Below are 26,501 nucleotides of genomic sequence, written 5' to 3' on the forward strand. Positions count from 1 at the left end.
ATGCGGAATGAAGGGAATTTTCGGAAATCACTTCTATTGTTTATAATTGTTTTAGTTACATCTTATTCTTTAGCGCATTTTCATAGCAGAGTATAGAATTGTTTAAATTCAAAAGAAATAATGTGACCCCAAATTTTAAATTATTTCACTGGCGTAAAAAAATAAATAAAAAAAATAAAGCCTAAGGACAGCATAAATTTATTTTTCATGCGCTACATGTTTGGTTTTTTTTAACTTGTTATAAAAAAAAAATTCAAAACTTTTTGATTTCTGTGCAGATATTATGCATAGAATGCATTCTGTAGTTTGACACTGGGAACTCAATTATGCAGATAAAGTATTTATTTTTAAAAATAAAAAATTGCGCAACTTTTGCCATTCGAGTGAAGATGAAGTTAATTCATATGACATTATAGTCGCTAAACAATACAATTATACATGCCTTCTACACGTTACCTTACTTAATTTTGACACTAAATAATTTTTCTTCTGCGGGAGGTTCATTGGCTTCCAAGATAAAATGGGCAAGGGCATTTTTGACATGTATCATGCAAATATGAATTTTTCATGTATTATGCCTTGATGTTTTTTTTTTTTCTGTATAAATTTTGGAAATATAACTTATTGACTGTTTTGGCCTTTGCCTCATTTGCTATTGTCCCAATGGGACCACGTGATCTTTCTGAGGTAGGCGTCACCTTCTATTATGTGCAATAGTTGGCCTCGTATGAACGCTGCTTAAAGATGTGTTCACATGAGAGTAACTGTTGCGCTCAATAGCTATTTTTTACTATTATTCCATCATTGACCTAATGTGATTGGTTTGGTTTTATGGAAATAAGACCAGATTTGGTTATTCTGCTCCACACATATGTTAGACATGGTTTTCGTGTTAAAAATTAAAGCATTCTTAAAGATACAATTAAATTTGATGTAAAATATGAATATCTTTTTAAAAGACAAAAAATCTTTCAGTGAGGGTTATCCCGTTAAACAGTGGCGCCGAAATGAAATTGTCGTTGTGTACTAAATTTCGGCATTCATACAAAATATGCTTAACCGTTAAAACACAATCGTATTTATTACAAAGTTGACCTAATGTGAACAGTTGAGGCAATGATAAATAGTTGCCCCAAAGAGGTCATATAGTCTAAAATAGCTAACATTCTATTGCGCCGTAATATTTGGCCTCATGTGAACACTGTGTGGTGGTAACATTATAAGCCAGCTAACAACTTCCGGAGAAGAGTGTACACTTTTGTCTAGTGGCTTTGTTACTCGGCTATGAACCCTAACGTTGCGAGTTCGGACCTCAACCTGCACATTGGTGACCCTGATTTCTGAACAACCGCATCCTTCATTCAGCTGTCGTGGCTCCATCTACCGGCAGCAGCCACTCACACACGCTCGCCGTCGCCCGTCATAACACTTGGCGCGATAACAACGTTCGTCGCTCGCCATAACTGACGCGATAAACTCTACCGACTCACTGGTGGGGGACTGTTGTGGTGGTAACATTACAAGCCAGCTTACAACTTCCGGAGAAGAGTGTACACTTTTGTCTAGTGGCTTTGTTACTCGGCTATGAACCCTAACGTTGCGAGTTCGAACCTCAACCTGCACAACTGTTTATAACAAAGATCAGTAAAATAGTTGTGATTTTGACCAATATTTTGGAGTATGTCATATTAATTGGATCAATTATCTCGTACAAAGATCGAGTTTCAAAAAAAATCATGATAGACATGTGATCTGATATTTTAAATAGTGTGCAAAATTAATGCTTTTCTTTTTTTCCTTCCTCAATAGGCTCACGAAGTTTCAAGGCTCATTCGTCAATACATTAATATCGAACAAAAGCACCGTGGTGTCAGCAATGGCGACGCCCCACACGACCTGACACTTTCCAGACATATCGACAAATAACATTCAGTTCGTCTTGAACAGAAGTGAAGACTTAACTAAGTTATTTTTGTGGATATACATTCAATAGTGCTCACTAGAAAGAACTTCATGGCTCTAGAAGCAAGTGGATAGCCTATCAATATCATCCATTTCAGTCATTTAAGCAAAAAAAAACTTACCGAAACCTTGAGGTTGTGCCTTGGGAAAATGAAGAATTTTCTCGAACTAAAGACACGTATTTGTGCTCTTCCACGTGACTTTGAAAAAATGGATACTACTTTCACCAAAAACTCAGTTTTGGTATGCAGATGTCTACTGTCTCGAACCAAGGACATGTGAAGTTAGTAGAGCTGTTTTTATTTCTTGTTTACCTCGTCAAGATTACATTCCAGATATATTTTTTTTATCAAAAGAAAGAATTTTGTGAATCATGATTTTTTTTTTTTTTTAATTCTGTATTCTGTAGTTCACATGTCTCAGTTAATAAATGAAGATGCTCTTCGCGAATCGTTTTGGTTAACCAGTGCCAAATGCAGCAAATAGGGTTATATTAATATGAAAAACTAGGGTATTGTCTTAACCTAGTTTAGGTCTAATCAGAAGAGTATGATTGGGACCATTTCTTTTATAACTCTTTTGATTTAAATTATTTAAAATTTGCAGAAAAGTTTGTATTTTTCACTGAGAAATCTCGTCTGTAAGTAAATGTATATTTATAAATATCGATGTAAGAAAAACAATTGCTATTTTTTATAGTTCTTGTAATGTGTTCTTATTTTCATTGAATTTTTTTATCTTTTATTTCTGACAATAAATATTTTACTATCATTTCTTCTGTTGTAAGTTTTTCACCATCATCATAAAAAAAATGAACAAATGCCTTCTTCATAAAATATTACTTGATTAAAGACCTTTCGAGTTGCATCGACCATTTATTATTTTAAATTCAGGCAGTGTTGAATTTACTTTCTTGGCAACATTGAAAATAATACTAAATAGGCTGTGAATTTTTGTTCATGTAAAAACAACATTCAGAGGAAAGATATGGTCATTAGAAATTCTTATAAATACTTGGAATGCAAGGAAAAAGCAAAATCGTTTTATTTCAGAAAAAATTAATATTTGAGGTTTCTTAACATTTATTTACAAAATAAAAATGTTGATATGTATGATCCTTGCTGATCCCTCCTTCAAACATTTTATGTATGCGAAATACATAACTAAAAATATCAAAATTCAAACAATTTTTTTTTCATTAAGCTTTATTAAAATGAAATTTGGCAACAAATACAGAAGAATTAGTCAAAAAAATGCTATTTTAAAATTTACACAGATAACAAGCTATAATATTACACTTATAAACAACCTTTAAACAGTCAAAAATAATTTTATTCGCTCTAACTCCTTACAACAAAACCTTGACCATCACTAACACTTATGGATAATAGTTTATTTATTGGAAATTTATGATTTCATAACATTTTGCTTAAAAGAATTATACATTGCACTAAAAAAAATAATCCTAAAAATTTTCTACAAGAATAAATTTATATAAAACTTCTGGTATTTTACAATTTTTCAGTTGCACTTTATGCTAATTTCTTTAAAACACATCAACAAGCAGAAAACATTAATTTATCCACAAATCAGAAACATCAGGTCTCCTTCTTGCGTACAGCCGACCACCACTGTACGTAGCAGTATCAGAAACATTAGGTCTGGAAGAAAAACAATTGAAAATGCTACGGTAATCTTTTGTATTCAAATTCACAATATATAACACTCTTGAATGAAGCCCATCAGTTGGATGTAGTTTTGTAAGCAGTAATTAAAAATCTAAAATTTTGAATTCAACACTAATAACTGTTCCTCAATATGAGTAATTAGTTTGTTCATTTTTTATGGCTATTAATTGCAAAAAAAAAAAAATGTTACATTATATATGTAAACCAGATTTTTTTTTAATGTTCTGAAAAAAAATTTAGAACTAAATAAATTTAATAACAGACATATTTTATTTTTAGCCTTGTTGAGTTCCATTTTGTGCAATTTCAGAACGTATGGTTTGGAACCATTTCCTTATTACATTTAACGATTACTTCAATAGCTATTTCCTTCTTTTTCAGTTAAGATTGATATCTCATTTTAATTGGTAATAGAGGAATCTTGAGAATATTTATCAACTGACAAGCTTCATTTATATCGTGGCAAATGGAATCATTGCCAGCCTACAAGCAGCAATCTTCATGCTTAAATTTATCTTCAGACACTAAGTAAAATCAGATAAATTTCCTTTTCTACAATTAGAAATGGAAGATAAACAGAAAAATGGGATCTCAATCCATCCCTAAAATGAAAAAAAAAACTCCTTTACAGGCAATGAATGCCAGTCAGCCCTACAGATAATCAGAATTTTCACTGCTCGATTATACAAAAAACAATTCCTCTTCTTTATGTCCACAGCTGTAGCTGTCTAAAATAAAACAATTTCTCTTCTTTTTGTCCACAGCTGTAGTTGTCTAAAATCAATCTCAGAGGAAATATTTAATACAGAAAATTAGTCAGAAATACCAGAAAAGGAAAACAAACCTTTCCATGGAAAAATTTTCATCATTTCTTTAACTTGACTTCTTCATCAGAAGACTAATCAACCGGTATCCCACATTTTTAGTTCATCAAAATGGGAGCATACCAGTCAGAACAAACGACAACAACACCAGCACCACATACATGGGGCAATTAGATATTTAAAACAACTGAGGAATAAATACTTTGACTTCCTCACAATAATACATCTGAAACTTCAATGAACTTTTAAACATAAATATTTTATGTTCATGCTTCATTGATAAGAGCTCTATCTCTCTAGAGCAAGCTTTCAGTATGCCAGAAAAGCATATAGAAATGCTAATAAACAGCAAATCATATCTTCCCTAATATTTTGTGCCTGTAAACAGACATTGAAAGGGTAACCCGTTGAACATCCTTCGTACTTCATATTTGATTCCACAACATAAACATATAATATAATGAATATTATCAAGAATATTATATGTATGTATATTTACATATACTAATTATAGTATATATAATTAATTTCAATATATAATAACTGAACCATTGAACAATTCAAAACTTCTTTTAGGCATTAAAAATGCATGATTCAACCACCACGATACTATCCTGATACAATAGAGACAGTATAATGTACATAGATAGATGGAGATTTGTTCTCCGGCATATGCTTCAAAACAGATTCTTGGTTTGTGCCGAGATTATATATATTTTTATATGTCAATATCAACACACAGTAATTAGCTATTCCTTTGTCTCTTACAAAGATTTTATTTAAAACTACACAAATACTGTTATCAGTTGCGACTATGATGTAATTTATACTTTTACTAATGACAAATAAGGCAAAATGTGATTTTCGTTAAGATGATTCTAGTACACAAAGATATTGAAAAATTAACAAATGTCCTACATGAAATTTTTACACAGTATTAAATTTCAATTTTTGTCAATCAAATATAGTAAAATTCGTCATAATACACTATTTTTAATTCAAAAAGTTCTGTTTCGTTTTGATTACATTTTATTCCCTTCTCCTAAATGATAATTTTAAACAAATTTATTCAAAAGTTAATGAGAAATATAAAAAAATTTAATATATTAATTAAAGATTAATCTTTTAACAACTCGTCTCTCTTTACTGACAATTATTTGTAATTCATCATTTGTTCTATAAAAATTTGTTTTTAAACTATAAACTCCTGTTGCCATTAAAATTTGTATCTAAGCTTCACATAAAAAGAAAGATTAATATAAGAGATAAATGAAGTTTTTAATATTTACATTTTTATGCTTTAAAAACACTTATAAAAAGTTCCATGTAACTACATTCTAATAAAATAAAACTATCAAATGAAAATTTTAAAAGAATCAATTATATGATGCTTGTAACTACAATGCCTCCACAAAAACACATTGAAATTTATAGTATAAATGCTAAAACGTTGACATCAGTCGCAGCCTATTTTCTAATTTCTTAATTAGTCTTCATAATGATTTTTTTTTTTTTTTTGCATTTATATATTTTAAATATTAGAAATTGTAGTATTTGGAAAGCAACAAATCATGAGGAAGAAATTATTAAAAACTATTAAATTAAAAATAATTTATATTTTATATTTACAAAATAATTATATAATAATATTCCTGTATTATAACAATATATTTCATACAGCATTTTTTAAAAATAATTTTAGGAAATTTTATAATATTACATTAAATTTCTTTTAAAAAATTCTAAAATTGATAATAAATAAAGAAACACTAGAACACCTGAAAAATTAGTTTAAAAAATGCATCTAAAATGAATACCTCTTCAGCCCAAAATAATACCTGAATAACTTCAAAACGAGTTATATAATTGAATGAAATGCTAATATAATTAAAGAAGAACATAATTTACTTAGTTCCAGTTTATTAGATACAAGAGGTTTTTTTAAAAGTATTAGTAAATTTTTGTTTAAGAAAAATGAATAGAAAATATATCAAAGATGAAATAATTTAAGTAGGTGAAGATTTTTACTATATACAATTTCACATTTGAAAGATGGAAGCTTTTTTTTTATCCTAAAACTTTTAGTATTAAAAAAAACAAATAAATATATTCCACAGTCAATAATTACTTATGCTGACAATAAATAGAAAGCTAAGTGAAAGATTATCACTGAATAATGTGATAAGTTTTGTATAATTACACAAAATAAAGTAATTGATTTATGAAATAAATTTTTATTACATAAATTATCAATAACTTGCATTTAAATAAAATTCTGTCTATTTATAACATATTCAGGTATATTTAAATGGGCATAACTATATATTATGTAGTGTGTTTCTCTGTAGTATTAACTTAAGTTGTGACTGAAATCATCAAAGTTTTGATGGTCTTAAAGCTGTTCAAGGATACCAAATACTTAATCAACATTAAACAAAAACTTAATTTTGATTTTTTTTAATACTGTTTTTTAAGAAAGCATTGTAATCAAAAACATCATGTTAAAAAAGTTAACGATATCATTTATAGTAAATTTCACATTTCCATTGCAACTCATTTCAAGACAGTAAATTTCTTTCTATTTCTGATTTTGTTCAAAAATATTTTGATAAAATTACATGGTAGATAAGAAATCATGATAAATTATGTAAGTTAGTAGGGGATACTTTTCCACAACTGCCATCAAAACACGTAAACTTATCCTTAGGATGCTGAAATGTTTGTATAAATAAAATTATACAAGCATGTAATAAATATTAACAGAAAAGTGAGCAACTTCAAATAAAGAGGTGAATGTGTTACAAAGTATTATATACAAAATTAAAATATAAATTAAGTAGTAGAAAATGAGTAATGGAAACATTCTAAAACATCTTCAAATTATATATTTTAAACAATAATTCTCAACCTATCCCCTTTAGCACAAGATATTCCATAATATTGCTACAATATTTTCACAGTATTGTACAGCATTCAGAATACCAAACATTGGATATATCTTGCAACTTTTTATGATAATAAAATTAATGAATTTCAAAATTCATGAAAGAGAACATGCATTCTTAGATGGCATTTTAAATATAATTTTTTTATGTCCATTATAATCTATCAATGTTCAACCATCTACCAAGAGTTTCAGGTTTTAAAAATGTTACTAGCAATATATGACATTCAGACATTCTAAAGGAAGCATCAGAAAAATATTCAATACTAGTTTTAATTTAATATATAATATAATTAATAATATAATGCGAGTTTATGTGTGTATTAATAAATGCGTGGCCAAGGAAAAAATTTTTAATTTTGATTTATTTTATCCCTAGAGATAAATCTGTATACATAAAAAGCGGTAGAAGATGCACTAATCTACATTGCGACACAAGAGTAAAAGAGGCAGAAATTTTTCCTTTCAGTAATTTTAATATGAGACTTTAATAGGAATTTCTTTGTCGCATGTTGATTTAGAAAAGGGAATCAGGTATCTTTAAAAGAATGTTGGAAACATTAAGGACTTTTATCTCTTCACTCAAAGCATGAAAACTTGCTAATTTTACAGTTTTCTGAGTACATATAGCATTAATTAAATAAAAAAGATGGAATTAGATTAAAAAAATACAAAAATTTAGAAATTAATTAAGATTTCAATTAGATTTAAAAATATTATTACATACATATACATATATATAAAGTACTTGAGTTATTTTTTAACAGAGTATGCAATCAAACAACAACAACAAAAAAAAAAATTCCTCCGTTGAAAATCTATAATTTCAGAAATTGTCAACTTTGACAGGATTTGAACCAAGTCTTTTAAGATGAAAATCGTACATTTTGCACTGTTTAAACTTTTTTATTTGTAACTTTTAAAATGTATTTCCTTAAAGTTAAAAATAAAATTAATTGCTCTCATGATGCTTCAAACTTTGCTTGATGTTCTTTCAGAATATCTGACTTCAATATGGATAGTAACATAAACAAAAATTTTCGAAGTTATAAAAAAATTTCTTGTCTTCTTTACTATATTCCCAGGATTTCATTTAAGAATATTCTCTCTGCAAAAGGATATTTTCATTACAGTTCAATAATTAAAATCCTCCAAGCAGCTGAACTGGCTTTTTCCATTTTTCATGTACAGTTAAAGACCTGATATTTACATACATATTTACTTAAACAATTACACATGAAACATTTCTTAAGATTTCATATATATGATTTTAGACAAAAAAAAGTTTTAATCGTTCTCTTTATCTACAGTTAATTTTTCCTAATATGAAAGCTATAATATCAAAGCAATTAAGATATTTGGGTGGGGGTTAAGTTTGAGAATCACTGTATTTAAGAGAAGCCTAAACAATTACCAGAAAATATGATGCAAAATAATAATCACAGAAAATAATTAATAAAGGCTTCAAAATATGTTTCTTTCACAAAAATAATTAAAAAATTGCATTTAAGTAAGAATATAAATCTTATAAATAAATCAAATCTTTTAATGTGATGAACTTTAATACAATGAAACAATTTTAAATATGACTATACGAAACATCTTTGTAGGAACATTTGTAAAATATAATAAAAACATATGAATGAAAGAAAAGAAGTATATATGAAATAGTCCCTAAAACTAGAATTTTTTAAGTTCATGTGAAGTTCAATGATTTAAAAAAAGTTTTCATTCCATCCATAATTGTCATTTTAAATTCAAACTGTCCAAAATTCAACTATTTCTCACATAAAGCATTTAAAAAATGCAACAAAAAAACGTCTCAACTTCCACTAAGTATAAAATAATTTTTCAATACAAAATAATTTGTTTTTATCGCTTGTTTTAGAACTTTCAAATCGTGCATGAAATTTCTCATGACGAATAAATTCATCAGTTAACTGTGGACACAACTTTAATACCACATCTTCAATAATAATGCTAATTTCTACTTGTTCTGACAATTTTACTTCAATTTCATCATCAAAAGAAATGTTAACTGATGGTTTGGCTTTTGTATCAAATTCTTTAAAAAATAACTTCTCCTTATTTTTAAAAACTTCACATACAATATTCAGCTGCGGATGAATATCTTCCGTGAGAAATTTAAGCTGAAGACCTGATAGGCAAGTAACATTAGTAAGTGATCTAAAGATCAATGTATTGGTCACATCTGTTTCATTGCATGACTCTAAGCCTCTGTAAATTTCAGAGAGTAAAGGAATAACAAATTCAGATGAGTCCATTAAAACAGAACATGAAACAGAGCATCTCTGAGGTGTATAGGCATTCTGGACAGGAAAATTCTCGATATTTTGAACTTTCTGAAAAAATTTTGTAGATTTCAAAGCATCAACAGCTTGCAGTTGCTTAGCACATACAGCCACATTTTCAATTTGCTCAGACAGTGTTTTATAATTCTTAAAGTACGTTTGGCATTCTTCTTGTAAGCCTTTTATTCCGATCTTTTTCGCCAAAGAAAAAGCTTCTAAAGCAGTCATCCAATTGGGTATCTTGTATGATGCGGAAAATACACATCTATGAAGAGAAGGTGATTTTTTTAAATATATAAACAAATTAAATACTGTAAATATAAATCTATCTATACAGCAAAATGTAATTTTATAGCTGCAAATCCTAAAAAATCTCCCTCCCACCCAAAAAAAAACATTAAACACTTAAGGAATGCCTGCAAATACAGTAGAATGATTATTGATCTAAGAATTATTGTGATGTTTACGTCATCAAAAGAATGTATAATTAATTAAAAAAATGGATAAAAATTAAAACATTCAATTATTCAATCTAGTAAAAACAAAAATAGTTACAGTAAAAATGTGTTTATTTATTTATTTTTTTTATTAGTTCCATCATACTATAACCAAACATCCCTCATTTTAATATACTGAAAATAAATAAATGTGGTTAATATTTCAATGCCAATAGATTAATTGTTTTATTAAACGAAAATAAATAATAAGAATTTTAAAAATAAAAAATATTTTACAATTAGGTTTTAAATAATTAAAATTTAAAATTTATTTACTTCATTTATAATTTACTGCTTATAGAATAAAGGCTACTAAACTCATTTTTCATAGATTTATCACGTACAAGAGCAACCTACAAGGCTAAGATAAATTTGAGGCTTCCTAAAAAGATGATGGCTACAAATAGATACTTAGATGCCTACAATAAAGAGTTAAGTTACAGCAAGAAATTATATTATATTGGGAAAAAAACTGAATGAAAAGCTTTAGCAAATGAGCAGTAATCTTAAGATGAGCCAAACTATAATGCTTATATTTTATGTATACTGGATCATTTTTAGCAGATTCATGGATTTTCACATTCAATCATTCCTATTTATTAAAGTATCACTATTTCTAAGAAAATAACAAAATCAAAAAGGAAAAAAGCTTAATGTATTCTCATCGTTTTACAACTAGTTTTTCTTTCCTTTAACTTGGTCATTTCCAACAGTATCTTGACGGAATATTTAAAATGAAAATTATTGAAAGAGAAAAACTATACTCTTCAATATGAAGGTTTTAAAATCAAAGGTTAAATGTTATTGATTATTGTTGAAATGAAGTTTATAGAATGATAATCCATATAACTCTTATCTCTAATAATATCAAAGGTGAATTAATATGTGTCTGTCTGTACTCAACAAACCATATTCTTGGACTTACAGCTACTAATTTGGTACAAATGTAATTTAGAAGGTGGGAAAGTGTACCTGAGAAGCATTTTTTTTATTAACTTTCATTAGAATTTTAATTAACAAAAAATTAAGCAAACTTTTGGCATTTTTCTACAATAACTTGCAAAAATATTACATGACAAAAATTATTTTTATCATCTTTACCAATTCAAAAAAAATATCTTATATATATATATATATATATATATATATATATATATATATATATATATATATATATATATATATATATATATATATATATATATATATAAAATCCTTCTTATAACTTAAGAACTGCTTACTAATGAATTCATTTGTAAGTCAAAGAAATATTTATTGAATAATACTCCGAGTTCTTACACAAATTATGAAAAATATTTTGTATTACACATAAAATCTACAATCTTTTCTTACTGTTCTTATAATTTAAATAAAAATATTTAGTTTCAACAAGAAAGCTTTTGTATAAGTAGAAGTTTAAACACCTCCAGTCCACATTTTAAATGAATTGACAAAGCATTAGAAAGATGCAATTCATAATGAATGAAATGATACAAAGCTCTTAAAACAATATGTGTTATATGTCTTTCAAATTAAAATACTTTGCTACTAAAGCCATCAAGATAAACTCTAAAATAAGTCAAAAATTTTAACAATCATTAATCTTAGCAAACCAACTAGTTGTCAAAGGCAGCTAATTAAAAATAAGGCAATTTTATCTTATACATTAGAAAAGTTCAGATTAAATATTTTTAAATTATACATTTAGGACAAAATCTTTCAAAAATTTGATAAATTTAGAACAAAAATCCAAACTGTTTCAGTTAATTTAGAAAATCTAGTTACTTTACTAGTTACATTTAGTATGAGTTTTATTTCATTTAAATCAAGATTATTAATACAGTTTAATGCTTACTATAATTAAAAAACATTTGAATAAAACTTATATATAAAATAAATTATTGAAATAAGAACTATAATTTTTGGATCATATGATATTGAAGTAATAATCACAGAAACAATGCAAAAATATAAAACAAATTCCACAATATAACTTTGTAAATCATCTGAATAATTATGATTTTCAAATGTAATTTATTCAACAAAATAAACTAATACTAATTTTAGCATTTTATCACTTAAAATACCACACTTTATAAAATGACATTTAATAATAAATAAATAGCTTACCTCACAAGCATTTTTACTGCATTGGCACTGTAAGCAATATTTCTTGGTCTGTCTCTAGGATCTGGAATTATATAAGACAACTTCGCATTTTCCCTTTTCACTTCCAAAAAATCTTCTTTTAGAATTTTCAACTTTTCAATTGCACCATCTTGATCTGTAATTTTTATTAAGAAAAAGATATCATGTACAAGAGAAGTAGCAAATAAATGACTTCTCCAGTGTTCAGAGGCTGAACGATTTCTTTGATAAGATTTTTGGTGATTGAAATTTTCTTGCCGAGAATGAGATCTTGATCTGTTATTCTCATTTGACAACACTGGTGAGGTACTAGTAATTTTTTTTGGAGAATACTGCTTAATTTCTTCAGAAATTTCATCATTAGATTTTGCAGACATATATGTTCGTTTAGGATTGTCAAAAAATCTAGGGATAGATGTGGGTTTACTTTTCAAGAATTGTGCATGGACCTCTTCCGTTTCTGAGCCCTTTGTTGAACCAATACTTTCATTTCGCAAATGAGTTTGATTACAATGTGGGAGTTTTTTTTCTTCAGGTGCATCCCAAATAGATTCTGGATCAACATTTTCCTTAAATCTAGTTGAAGGGTCAGGAGGTTCCCTTATATTCAAAGGTATTACTATCAATGGATTATCATCTACATACTCTATGTTTGATAATACATCTTCCTCCTGCTTTTTGAAATTTTGAATTCTTTTTGAATAGTGATTATTATATCTTGAGGCATTATAATGTTGATTTCTAGGACTAGTACATTCATTTCTCCAATCAACTGAAGTTGAGCTTTGAGGAACAGTATTTTCCATCGAATCTTTTCCCCTCACATCAATGCATTGGCTCCTCCAATTAGTGTATGAATCACTTCTTGATCTGGAAATGGATTTCTCAAAATTTCTACCACCTTGATAGGCAGTTGTAGAAGCTTTCTCAGAATTTTCATCAATCTCTGTTGCCTTAGCTACCATCAAATCTTTCCCTATGGATCGATTTCTCTGAAAACTTGGCTGATTGCAAGATGATTTTTCACAAACAGGTGGACAACAAGTCTTTTTTCTTTGTACATCATTATTCACAGATTCATATTCAAGATCATCCTCTGGCAAGTTGTCAGAACAGCTAACTTGTTCTTTCAGAGAATTTTCCTCATGTGATTTATCACATCTTACCATTGGAATAAAATTTGTTTGCTTATCATTTGATAAATTTTTGTCTCTTTCAGACACATCATTCACCTTGTTGTTTTGTTCTGAAAGCTTTACAATTCGTGTTGTGATTCTTTCAGCAATATTTGTGTCCTTCAAAAACTTTGTTAACAAATTTTTCAAATGTACTTTATCTTCTAGTTTTAAAGCACTGTCATCTTCGAAACTATCTGATGCTGCTTCATTCGCAGATAAATCCATCTGAGAATGAGAATGATCATCTTTTAGAGGAACATTTTCTTGAGAAGACTGAGAAATATTCATTTTCAGTTCTGTGTTATGCATTGTAATCAACTCATTATCTTTCTGTTTCGACTGATCTTTCTTCTTTGTACATGTATGTTCAGTTTTATCCATAGTTTCAGATTCAATGAAATCAAATAATTCAGGAATGAGATTTTTCAGATGATTACGATTCATAAACTCTTCATTTTTTACTTCATAATTAATTTCAGATCTTTTTGGTTCTGTCTCATGCTCTGTAACATGGATATTTTTTTTCTTCTTATCTGATGACTCTTTTGTCGAATTCTCTGATGATTTAACTTGTACCTGCTCCTTCAGCAGTTGATCTTCCAGGGCACACGGCTGTGAAATCAATTTCTTCCAACTTTTAACTTTATTGCTTTCTTTATCAGCAGACTTTCCTTCTAGTACACTTCTGTTTTTTTCCAACTTGACAGGTACATCACTGATCTCCCGTGAAGTCACAAAATTTTTTATTTCTTTAATTTCATTACAATTAACAGTTTTCTTCAAATCACTTACATTACTTTTCATTTTGACATCTATATCATTTCTAACAGTTTCATGTGAAGATTTATTTATTCCCGGTGGTTTTGATGAATTTTCCATGCTTTCTACACTGTCAGAAAAGGAAACATTTTTCTTAGATTTTTTCCTCGTAATTTCAACATTACATGGCAGAAGAGATGCTTTATCGAATTCTTCAGATCGCCATCGTTTATTTTTCACATCAACAGACACTTCAGTACATGACGTAATGACATTTACTTCAGCTGGTTTATTATGTTTACCTGCCACATCGTCATCTTCTATCATTTCTGTATCATCGTCTTCATTATCGCATGCTAGCATTTCTTCCAAAGAATATGTTTTGTTCTGTAAATTGTTCGAAAGGTCCATATAACACAGCTCCGTTGGCACTGTTTTTTCCACTGGATTGCAATCCCATATTCCGCCACGAAACTCAGAATTTTTCTGATAATGACGTGCTTGAGTGAATTTTCCAAACACAGAATCCATTGCATCATTCATGTACTGTGCTCTCTGCACGATTTTAACAGGCATTCTTGCACTACAAACAGTGCCAACTTCATTGCTCCAATCCATTATGTCCACAATATCTCATACAAAATTGGTTCATACAAATTAATTCACACAGTCCTGTCCACTAACAACTTAAACAGTCACATATTCACTACGATTTAACTCTCACTTCATTTCGCGAAAGACAACACTGGCCATCAAACGAGTAACAACGCAACTTCCGGGGATTTACCCGAAATATGCTGTTGGAAAGGTTCTAAGTTTTGGTTTCAGTTCGGTTTCAGGTGATTGGTCGAATAGTTGTCAAGTGTTAATACAGCTGGTTTAGGTTCGCAATCTGATTGGTGTTCAGTCACGTGAATCTCAATGTTGCCATGTACCCTAAAGTAAATATTAATAATAATAATTTTAAAAAAGTGTCTTCACTCAATATTGTAATGAAACGATTGGAAACATATAAAAAAGATCTGGTCGGTTTTTTCTCCCTTGATAATTTGATCCGAATGTATTATTTCCAAATCATTATTCCATAATTTTATATTTCATTCTGTTTAATTAATTAATATTTCTTTTTAAAATTTTATTCTTACAAGCGCTTATGGTACAGGCACTAGATCTTATTGAGTTTCAGTTCACATTTTAGTTTACCTTAAAATTTTAATATTTTTGTGACTGAATGATAAGCACAATTCGATGATAAAAGAAGAATTTAGGAATGCCCATATGAAAAACTAGAAGATAGTATACAAGCATGCCAAGACAAGAGACTTAAAGTATTTTGCCTTACTTATTCAATGGAGAATTCCGCTTCACAAAACTAATGTTTAATAAAATGTATATGAATTGCACTGACCTTAGAAACTTAATTTTCAGTAAAGAAAAACTTTTATATATTCAAATCAAAAAACTTCCATTGAAGAAAGGAATATTTTTACTAACGATTACTGGTACTGTTTAACACCACTTAGATACACCTATATGCGGATAATGTTATACAGTTCGTTTCAGGATCTCGAGACGCACTTTTCGACGATTGTATTTCGATAGGGGTGTTACAAAGGAAAAAGACCGATTATTTTGTGAATAAACTTTCACCACATTCACTCTATTGCAAATTCTGAGCATCTAGTCCAGGACGCCAGAAAACATATTCTGTTAAACTATATTGGAAATCAAGTTTTTTTCTAACACATCAAATTCATTGGCATAATAGCCAAAAAACCTTCAAGCATTCTTGATTTGTCGACTATCTATAACAGTTTTTTTTTTTTTTTGGCAACTTCAGTTTCTTAAAATTTTATTCACCCTTTGCATGTATGGCTAGTAGCATTTGTAAATTTCCAACGCAATTACCAGAGTCGTAAAAGTTGATTGTACCATATAAACATTGATCATTTTATAAGAATTCATTGCAGGACTATTACTTTTTCATGAGTTTCGAGAAGATGTGACATGAATTTTTTTTTTAAACGTACCAATTTATTACGGAATTCAAATTTAATATTCTATGAACAATGTTCTTTAAATCTTTGAGTAGTTTCCTTAATTTCGATGTTGGTTCTTTTTAGAAAATTAATTAAAAGTCCAAAATATTGATTATTTTTGCTACACGCTTCAAAACGCCACGAAATGGCATGGCATATCCATCACAAACTTCGACTCTTAGTTTTCCCTTCTTCAAAGCGGTAGTACGGAAATAAAACATTTTCCATATTACCATTATGAAATGATTTTTTTTTTTTTTTTTACTTTTGCTTACATGTCGGCCTCATCATTGCAATGGGAATTAATTATTTCGTAATTATTTCATTTGCCTTCATCTCATATTTTCTAGCATTTCTAGTAATCTTAATATACCGGCCTCAAATTTTGTCACTTTTTATTGATCACGGATACTCCCACCAGAAACAGAGAAGAAATATACTGTTACGAATCTGTAATATTACTTCCCAGCACGAATAGTTCCATCGTTAGAAAGACCCTTTTACGACCCGCTGGATGCCGGATCAGTGACCTCCGGGCTTGGCGACTTTGGTGACAAAATAGATTATACTAGAATCTTTAAGAATTTTGGCGACCGAACAAATTAAAGCTGGGAACCTTCTCTGCCCTATTGCGGAAACTATAAAAAGCCGGCAGTCCAAGCCGAAAACAGTCGGTCTATAGAGTTGTCGAGAGGTTTAGAGTTGCATATCAACGGCGAATTAGTTGGATCCGTCCAGCGAAACGCAAGCGCTGAGTGAAGGCCAAGCGATTGGTAAATTGAGCAGCGAACCGAATCCTGGAGTTTATTATAGAAGCAATATCGAGTTGTGTGAGGAGTAACCTGTCGTATAGTAGTGAGTCGGCAGTTGGATACAGCTAAAGCAAGAAGATTGTGGAGAATTGCAGGCGTTTGGAGAGACCACAGAGAGTAGCTACGTAGATACCCTCCTCCTGCTGAGTTCTGTCTGTTGTTAGAAAACCTATTAATACTTGTAAGCTGCTGTTTGTACTAAGTAGGCTGCTGTATATTGCTTGTGTTCGTCTCGGCTGTGTATTTATTGTATGTGTATTCATGTTATAAACTTCGTCTTTTGCTATTGAAGCCCATTATGTGTTTCACACCATACACCAACTACATACGAACCCATTAACTTTACGGACTTAGTGGAGGAAGTTCCGTAATAATATGAAATCACGTAATAATAATGAAACAAAATAAAAACCTGAGACATTAACAAGGAGTAGCAGTGCATGTGAAATTGGAGGTGTGATGGGGATTTTGGAAACTTCGATCCGACGCATTCTGCAACGAATTTTGAAATTGCATTCACATAAGATATAGACACTTCACTAATTATTGCCAGCAGATTCCGATAAAAGACGAGCCTTTGGTACATGAGAGCTTCAACAAATGGAAAATGACCCACAATGCTTGCTGAATCGTGTGGACAAATTTTCGCTTTTTTTTAAATACTAAATTTCAACAAAATTCGTTCAAATCTCGAATTCGAATTTTTTTGGCGATAACAATATTTTTTCTATATTACGTATACGAGAAATTAAAAAGCTGCCTTAAAGCTGCCTTTTCCAGATGACTTAATTTTGAGCTTTTCCTTTACAACGGCTCTAAACTTGAAATTAATAAAATTATAACCAAGAATTTAAACAACAAAACATTATTTTTAAATGATTCTTTTCGTGTCTTCAAATTCATTAGCAGATCCGTATGATCTAACTCACTTAGTTCATTGATTCATTAATCTATAATCCAAGCAAAAAATTTTATTAGAATAAGTAGATTGTATTAAAATAATTTGTAAATTTTTTCCATTTATTTTTTAAAACAAGCTTAAAAAGTTAAGGTTAAAAAAAATTACTAACTCTATAAGATAATTTTTAATGAAATGTTCTATATTTTCAGCATATTCAATTATTTGTTTCTTGAATACTCCTTATATAGAAAGAATAAATCAAAATAAATAGAACTATGAAAACCAGAAATACTAAAAAATAAATACCCAATACTAGAAATTCTAACTATTTAGTTTTTAGAAGTTTGCTTCTAAATAGCGAAGTGAAGAGAAAGAGAGGCGCTGAAACTTGCATTACCCAAGGGCCCTTAGAGGGCTTAATCCAACTCTGCTATACTCTGTTTCACCCTAACTTGGCAGTAGTGTATATTCTAGGGATGCCGAATCGCAGTCGTTATCAGGGGAACTGGGTTACTTTAAAGTACAAAGTTACTAGAAATGCAAATCACTGGCGAAACTTTATCTCGCAAATTTTTCGCCAAATAGTAAATATTTATTTACTTTATTATATTATCACTTTATCGGAGAATTAATTGTTTCCTTATTTTCATTATTTCTTTAATATTATTGATACATTATTTTAATAAATCATTAATGTTATTTCATTTCGTTTCAGAAAAGAAAACAATATATCTTTCAATATTCTGTAAAGCGTAGTTCGGCTAATGTTTTTCGAAAAGATATCTGTATCATCGTTCACATCTTTTAAAACTTTATCTAATGTTGGGATCTCATTTCTACGAAAATATGCATGGATTTTTCGTCAAATACAGGATAATGTAAAATCATCATATTTTACAAGACCTGAATGTTTGGCGGAGATGTAAAAGAAAAGCTCGCCAAATATTTGACCTTGAAGACCGGTTCTAGCCAAAGTGGAATTCATTATGTCAATATTTTAGTTTTATTCGTTCGCTTTATTTACAAAATACTTAACATATAAGCGCTTCTAACTTGAGAATAATTTTAAATACATATTGATAAAAAAAGGATTTCTGTAATTTATGATATTATTTGATAAATTTCTGCGCATTTTAACTATTTTAAAGTCGGAATTGATGGGGAACTCTTTCCCAACGCGGAGCGTCACATTTTCTACCTTTTACAATACTGCCAAGTTAGGGTGAAACAGAGTATAATACATTTATACATTATGATTGTTGTTTTACAAATGCGGTTAAATAGTGTGTTGGATTAGAATGTCTAGATTAATACAATACAGGATTAGAATACGTATATTTGGAATTTTTTTCCATGAAACTAAAATATAAAAGAAGAAGAAGAAAATGATCTTTATTAGCATTATTAAAAATTAATAAAAATAAAATTTGATTTGTTTGGTTTCCATAAAAAAATTCACAAATCATGTTTTGTACTTTCTTATGTAAAATATAATGAAAAAAAATTTCAGCCTCGAGATATTGCTACATCTTATCTTTTAGATTTACCCAAGTTTGAAAAGTCAATTTGGATTCACGAATGTCGATCTGTATGTAAAGAAGGGAACACAAAAAAAGGAAAAATGCTAGACGAATGAAATTTAGTATACTATTTTAAACCTCTTATCAGATGCGCCCGTATGACGTACAAGTATCGAATTACCACTTTTTAAGTTTATAACCTTCAATTAAATCATTCAAAGACAATATAATTCAATATAAAAATTATTCACAATCCACAAACACCTCAAGTATTGTACGGATTCTTAATGGAATTTACTAAGATTGCATATTCCTGAATCAAAAATTATCGTCTAATTAGATGAAGCAAAAAAAAAGGTTTAAAGTGTTATACCAAAAACATACAAATTAAATTGTGAGTTTTGATCAGATAACAAGGACGTTAAAAGAGCCGGAATGCTCTTCTTCTCCAATCTTTCCCTCCGAGGTTCAAATTTTAATGCCAGGTTTACAGCATCGGATTTGAATCCTGGAGTCTCTCTAACCGAAACCGAGACCTTTCAATGGGACTTCAGTGATCAGATTGTAAGAGAGATGGAAAGTATGCACCAACAAAGGCGGAATGTAATAGTCTACAAATTTAAAAACTGAGCTTCACAAAGATTTGGTTCATTTTCTTTCCTCAATTCTGGGACAAAACGTAGATATTCATTTTTAAATGACAGTTTAATTTAGACGAATAATACTACGAATTATTGTTACTATCTAGAATAATATTTTTGTCAAGATTTGTGTTGCAGCCAAGTTAGCTGTTAGAAGTTAATTAAAAATGCATCTTAAGTTACGTTCTTACCCTAAATTCTTCGTTTTGTACTTTATAGATCATACATTTAGGCATCCAAAAATGCTTTATTTTCGTTCTTACGTTTACTAGAAACAAAGTTATAGTATAAACAATAAACCGAAAGTAAAATTTTTGACACCGGAAATTGCCATTTAAAGAGCTATAAAATTGCAAACAATTAATTTGAACAACCTTTCTTTTATTCTCAAGCAATATATTGCTTATAAAAATAGATTTGCATTTACTTTATTTATTTGTTGTTGTTTTATTTGTTTCTGGAAAACGTTTCTGCAATTTATGTTAGAGCTTAAAATAAGGAAGTCATATATCACTGAATGGCTATGTTCCAGTTATTTCAATTAATACTTTTGAACATTTTCGATTAAGAAGCAATGGCGGAGTACCGTAAAGTAAATGAAATGAATATTATAAGTAAACCCTTGTCGTCAAACTACAAAGAGTTGTTACAAAACACGAAAATTCTTGGGAACATTTGGAATTTTTGAAAGATTACTGGAAGAGTGAGAATTGCAATGCAACAAATTTTATGAAAATTGTTATTCCAAAGCTCTTATGATACTGATTTGCAAGAAAACTATAATTCTAAAGCGAGAATGTATAACAGAATTTACACAAAAAGAAAAAAATAAACTCATTTTTTATGAAATTAAATGCGAATACTTAAAAGAAAAGTTAAAAATCCAGAATAAACTTATAAAGAAGTTATAAATTATTAATGTTTTCCAAAGGATTTTAAAACCCACCGCGCTTTTGTGCATGCGTTAGGATGGTTTTAATTCGGCAAAATAGGGGTGAGAGGAAAGAGGAAAGAATGAGATGTTTACATTTAATATTAAAGTAAATTCCGGAAATGGCGACAAACTACATATACCAAGGCAAGGCTTCAATTTTCTACCTAGTTTACAAAAAAATTCATATGCCCCTTCCTATTCTGCTATAAGAACAAATAAAACAGCTTACGAAGCATTTTACAATAAAATTTGCTCAGAAACGATAGAATAATCTTGCAGAACGATAACGAAAATTTTAACAACCTCTGATCGATTATTTTGCCCAAAGAAACTTTAGTTGAGCAGAAGAAGAAAAAACAAACTAAGGAGTTGTGGTGAATAGCTTATAAGCCAGTTAACAGCTACGCTACCCGAGAAATTGCTTTTGTATCGTGGTCATGTTACTGGTCTGCGAACCACAAGGTCCCAGCTTCTATCCTCGCATCGCCAGTCAGCCACAGAATACAGATTGGAGCATTATTATTTAATTAATGTCGTAATTATATAACTATTATCAAGTACTTATAAACATCGATTAATTCACTGATGTTCAAAAATTATATGGGGATTCATAAAGAGCAAATTTAGATACAGAGATAGCAGTCATTGCCTGCTATTTTATTGCTTACTAAATATAACACAAAAATAGTGTATAAAACTAAAAGAAAAGAAAATCGGTTTAAAATTTAAAAAATAGGGAGTTAAACTTACAAATGTGGTGGGTTTTAACACTCTAAAGTAATTAAAAAAATGCGTATTGTATTAAAATCTTTACATACATGTTCTGGAGAATTGAATTTTTCGTTCTCTTCCTTTTCGGTAAACAGCTTATCAGAAACATTTTTTGGAGATTGAAATGAAACTTTCCCTAAATGTTTTACTTGGTTCTAGTAAAGCTTTGAACCAGAATCTAACCTTTCCGTTCATATTTAATTATTTTACTGATTTCCTAGTAAAAAAGAATTCGATAATTTTTAACAAATTGTGAATTTTAATTAATATTTTTTTTAATAAATTGTTAGATAAAAATTGTGAATTTTCTTATAAAAATGGGAATATTTCCAAAAACTTTTAGATTTATTGAAAATCGTTTGGGCTCATAACACATCTAAATATATCAATTATACATTGTGTAAAAATAATTTAAATGTATTCCTTACGATTTAGTGTGGCTATAAATATTCACTAAAATTTAATTAAAAATAGATTATCATTTCAAATTTAAAAAGATTCTACTGAAATTTTATTGTGAATCTTAGTTTTATTCCTCACAGTAATTAAAAATATGTTAATTTCATTAAAATTTCATAAATTAAAAAAAAAGTTCTTCGAAGATAGGCACTTATCTTAAAGACTTGTTTCATTTAAGATCGATCTCGCAAAAATAAAAATAAATCTTTTTACTTCCATGTGGTAAAATAGACAAAAGCATTTTAGTTTTCAAATTTTTATTTCTATCATACAAAATATTAATATTACTTGTGCATAATATAACAGAAATAAATACCAATTTCAATGCAAAACAATTCATTTTAGCATCATTATTTACTTCGAAAATACACATTGATAATAATTCCATTCATAAAAAAGAAAGGTTACTGACTCAGTTTCAGTTCAAAACTCCAGAACAGCCAGTTTGCTATACCTTTCGATTCAAAGCGATATGTTTATAGTAATCGGTTGACAAATTATTAATAATAAAATTACAGAAATATAAAATGTACATCACATAAATACGAAATAAATCAAGATTTTCAATTCAGTTTATTTAGGCTTTTTCATATATATATATATATATATAAAATTAAAAATTCTCGAATCTACACTTTTTTTTTAAGTGAAATTTAAATATAAATTAATATATGCACCGCTGAGTAATATGCCGTATTTTTAGTAAATATTTGGTACCAATTTCATTTACTTAGATAAATCATCATTTATAAGTTAATCTTTATACATACTGATATAATGGGTAATAACGGTATGATTAACTAGAATAGAATTTTGAAGGGGAAAAAAATGTATTGACATATTTTTTAAATAAATTACTTCTACATAAAACAAAAATATATCGTGAATTTAAATGAATACATAATTTTGTGGCTTAGCAGTTAACAAATATGAAAATAATTTGATTAAATCACGTATGAGAAATTTGTATAAGATTCTAATACATAAATATTCTATATATTAAATTAAAGCTCATCATCTTAGCTGGAATGGCAAAATATATTTTTATCGCTTCTTTTTGTAAAAAATTACATAGAAATTTCTGGAGATCTTATGTTAAAATTGATTTTCAACTGTTACTGCATAAAAAATATACACGCAAAATAATATAATAATATGCAAAAAAAATTTTATCTTTAAAATAAATGTGCAGTTACAATTTAAAAAATGTAAACATATGCAGATAAACAGCAGTTAAAAAGCTGATGCAACACAGCTGAAATTTTCCGTCAGATGAAAACGATAATTGATACCAGCTGCTGACAACACAACTACCGATATCACACATGATTGCAAGATTTTATCTTTTTGTTCAAAATTGCATCATATAAAATAAGAAGTGTATTCTCATATCAAAAATCAATTCAAATTTGTATTTTTCATATGCATTTCTTTGTAAACAGAAAAAAAAAATTAATTCGTGACATTTAAAAAAATTACATAATTCAAAAATGTATGACACGATTATGAAAATCAACAGTAAGAATCGTTTGTTATCAAATGAAATAACATAATACATAGGATTATATGGAATTAGTAATTATTTTTAAAAATCGCACGAGTAATTCTGCAGCTGTGTCAAGAAAAGAGTATTTTGCGTCCATCCAATACTTTCATTTTCTTCAACAATTAACATGATTTATCACATTTCGCTGTAATTTACTAATAAAGAAAGCTAACTTACTCAGTTCCAACTTAATAATTATAAATCGCTGGAAAAAATCGCTTATGCAGATAATAGTTTAATTCTGAATTGCTCCGATTAAAATAAATCCCTAGATTTCTGAATGCTTACAATACTACGTACATTTAAATTTCAACAGCAATCTTTCTTAACAACAATCGCGTTTTATTCTATTTCATTGTAAGATAGAAAAATCCAAAATATATTCCAAATTAATATGTACAGCTAAACATAACAATGAAACAAAATCATCATAACACTATACAGTGAACTTTACACGATAAAAATCTGCTCACAGAAGAGGACCTGTTGTCAACAAACACTGAAAGATGATACAGATTTTTCTTTGATAAACTACTTCCAACGAAGACATGCCTCATATTGATAGAGGGGGTGGGGTGGGGAAATCAAAGAAGCAATAGTGATAAAGCCGTGCTGAAAAGAGCAGCCCAACGCCATGAAGGCAATCTTGCAGCAGAATTCACGAAAAATTCGTTCTTGGCATCTGAAAGAAAGGAATTATTCTTTTACTGCATAAATATATATAATTAAAAATAGCAAAAATATGATGGAAAAAAACAGCAAAAATGTGCAATAATTGAACTTAGGGGTACAGATAATCAAAAAGAAAAATTATTATAGGAATTTAAATACAATTTAAAGCCTTAAATTATTAAAATGAATAAAAAGAATTTTTTAATGCATGTACCCAAACCTTTAAATTATAGGTACGAACAAACAATTTTTTTTCTGTGTAAAATTCTTAACGGAAATAAATATACAGATAATATTTCACGTAAAGGCAAGGAGACATACGGAGATACAAAATGCACAGAAAAGCTTTGACTACTTTTATTCGTTTTTATATAAAAAATTGTGTTAACAAATTTATTTTATTGGTAAATACAATAGAAAAAAAGCAAAAAATGTTATATACTTTCAAACTTCGTTTTATTATTTCTATAACACTTCTCTAATTATAGAGTTTGCATTTTTCATCCCTCATTTAAAAAAAAATATATTAGGGATTTTTCATTCAACTTTTTTTAAATTTGTTCAAAGTTTAAAACAAATGTCACTTTGAAAAATTAATTTTATACTAGAAGTTCTTCATTTATATACTAAAGAAACATGATTAAAATGTGAAGTAAAAAATTTTTCGCTAATGAAATTCTACAATGGATAATTTTGCTATTTCATGAATATTTAATTTCTACGATATTATCACGATTTAAATGGTCATACTTGATTGACGGAATTTCGAATACTTCGCCGTGAAGAAAAATAACTCAACATTAATACTTAATTTTCTTAAATTTTTCATGTTTAAAAACACTATCGCATTTGAAATTTGATTTTGTTCTTATGATTTACCAAAGAATCAAACTTTAATACTCAACAACTTGAAGAGATAAATATGCAGATAATATATAGCCATCATATTTATTGAAATTAAAGCAATCCAGTCAGACAATAATTTATTTTACTTTGATTTTCAAAATCATATATTTCTAAATATATATAAAAATAAGTTAAATAATATTGATAAAATATAAATTGTGTAATATAGATTTATTATATTATAAATATGTCAATAATAATTCGTCATTTATTATACCATAAATCAGAATATTGATTTGAAATGGCTCTTTTTCGACTTACTTGATAGGTGGGTCATTCAGATAATTTTTACATAAAATCCATAATACATTATGGACGTTACAAAACTAATACATTTTGGAGGAAAGTAAAAAAAAATTTTTTTAGTCTACAATTGTCAGTTTTAGCAAATTAATTAAATCCCGGTAAAACTAATTGTAAATATTTAATGTTTACAATAGTTGATACAATTGAAGTGTTCCATATTTTTGCAGACGATTTTCAAAGCATTTGAAAAAAGAAAATCAGAACCTTAATTAAAATTGCACTTTATCTTTTGTCAGAATTTTTTAGTGAACTGTAAAACAATTTCATCATTCAGCATCAAGTTTAAATACAGAAATATATTGAAGATTTTTATTTTGTGATTATTATCTTTGATATTGATTTATATCCTTTTTCTGAACTGGTACGAACAACTAAATGTATACAAAATAAATAAGAGCCTTACTTTTAAAAAATAATGTTTAATTCCTAGAATGAAAAATTTGAATAGAATATTTCGAGAATAACTTCTCTTTTCCCAAAAATAATTCTTAAAGCTTTTTATTATTTGTTTATTCCCCCCCCCCAATTACAATGGCTCGGATCTTTTGTAAAAATTTAAGTGAATGCTAAAATCGTTTCATCACTAAATTTTTCACTGGCTGTAATCGTTTTAACACTTATCTTTCCAGCAACTTTATTTCACTTTATTATATCAAGTTCATAGTGTAATTAAATGCAGAAA

General features: G+C 28.4%; 3 protein-coding genes across 5 annotated transcripts in view; 1 reads left to right on the forward strand and 2 right to left on the reverse strand.

The window, feature by feature from the left end:
* The window catches only part of LOC129975715 (unconventional myosin-XV-like), a 351,522-nt gene extending 348,789 nt beyond the window's left edge, over positions 1 to 2,733 (forward strand). For both annotated transcript variants that reach the window (XM_056088888.1, XM_056088889.1), the window contains exon 62: positions 1,810 to 2,733. In XM_056088888.1, the coding sequence (XP_055944863.1) occupies positions 1,810 to 1,926 (117 nt within the window). In that variant the 3' untranslated portion in view covers positions 1,927 to 2,733. The remainder of the gene's footprint in view (positions 1 to 1,809) is intronic.
* A 404-nt stretch (positions 2,734 to 3,137) lies between these two features.
* LOC129975152 (uncharacterized) lies at positions 3,138 to 15,161 on the reverse strand. Its single transcript, XM_056088115.1, has 2 exons — positions 12,358 to 15,161; positions 3,138 to 9,995 (listed from the first exon to the last, which is right to left on the reverse strand). The coding sequence occupies exons 1-2, from the start codon at positions 14,928 to 14,930 to the stop codon at positions 9,251 to 9,253; spliced, it is 3,318 nt and encodes a 1,105-aa protein (XP_055944090.1). The 5' UTR covers positions 14,931 to 15,161; the 3' UTR covers positions 3,138 to 9,250.
* Positions 15,162 to 22,629: 7,468 nt separating this feature from the next.
* LOC129976637 (uncharacterized) overlaps positions 22,630 to 26,501 on the reverse strand; it is a 29,489-nt gene continuing 25,617 nt past the window's right edge. For both annotated transcript variants that reach the window (XM_056090314.1, XM_056090313.1), the window contains exon 3: positions 22,630 to 24,617. In XM_056090314.1, the coding sequence (XP_055946289.1) occupies positions 24,520 to 24,617 (98 nt within the window). In that variant the 3' untranslated portion in view covers positions 22,630 to 24,519. The remainder of the gene's footprint in view (positions 24,618 to 26,501) is intronic.

This window comes from Argiope bruennichi, chromosome 7 (genome assembly GCF_947563725.1).
Source record: "Argiope bruennichi chromosome 7, qqArgBrue1.1, whole genome shotgun sequence".
Taxonomy (NCBI): domain Eukaryota; kingdom Metazoa; phylum Arthropoda; class Arachnida; order Araneae; family Araneidae; genus Argiope; species Argiope bruennichi.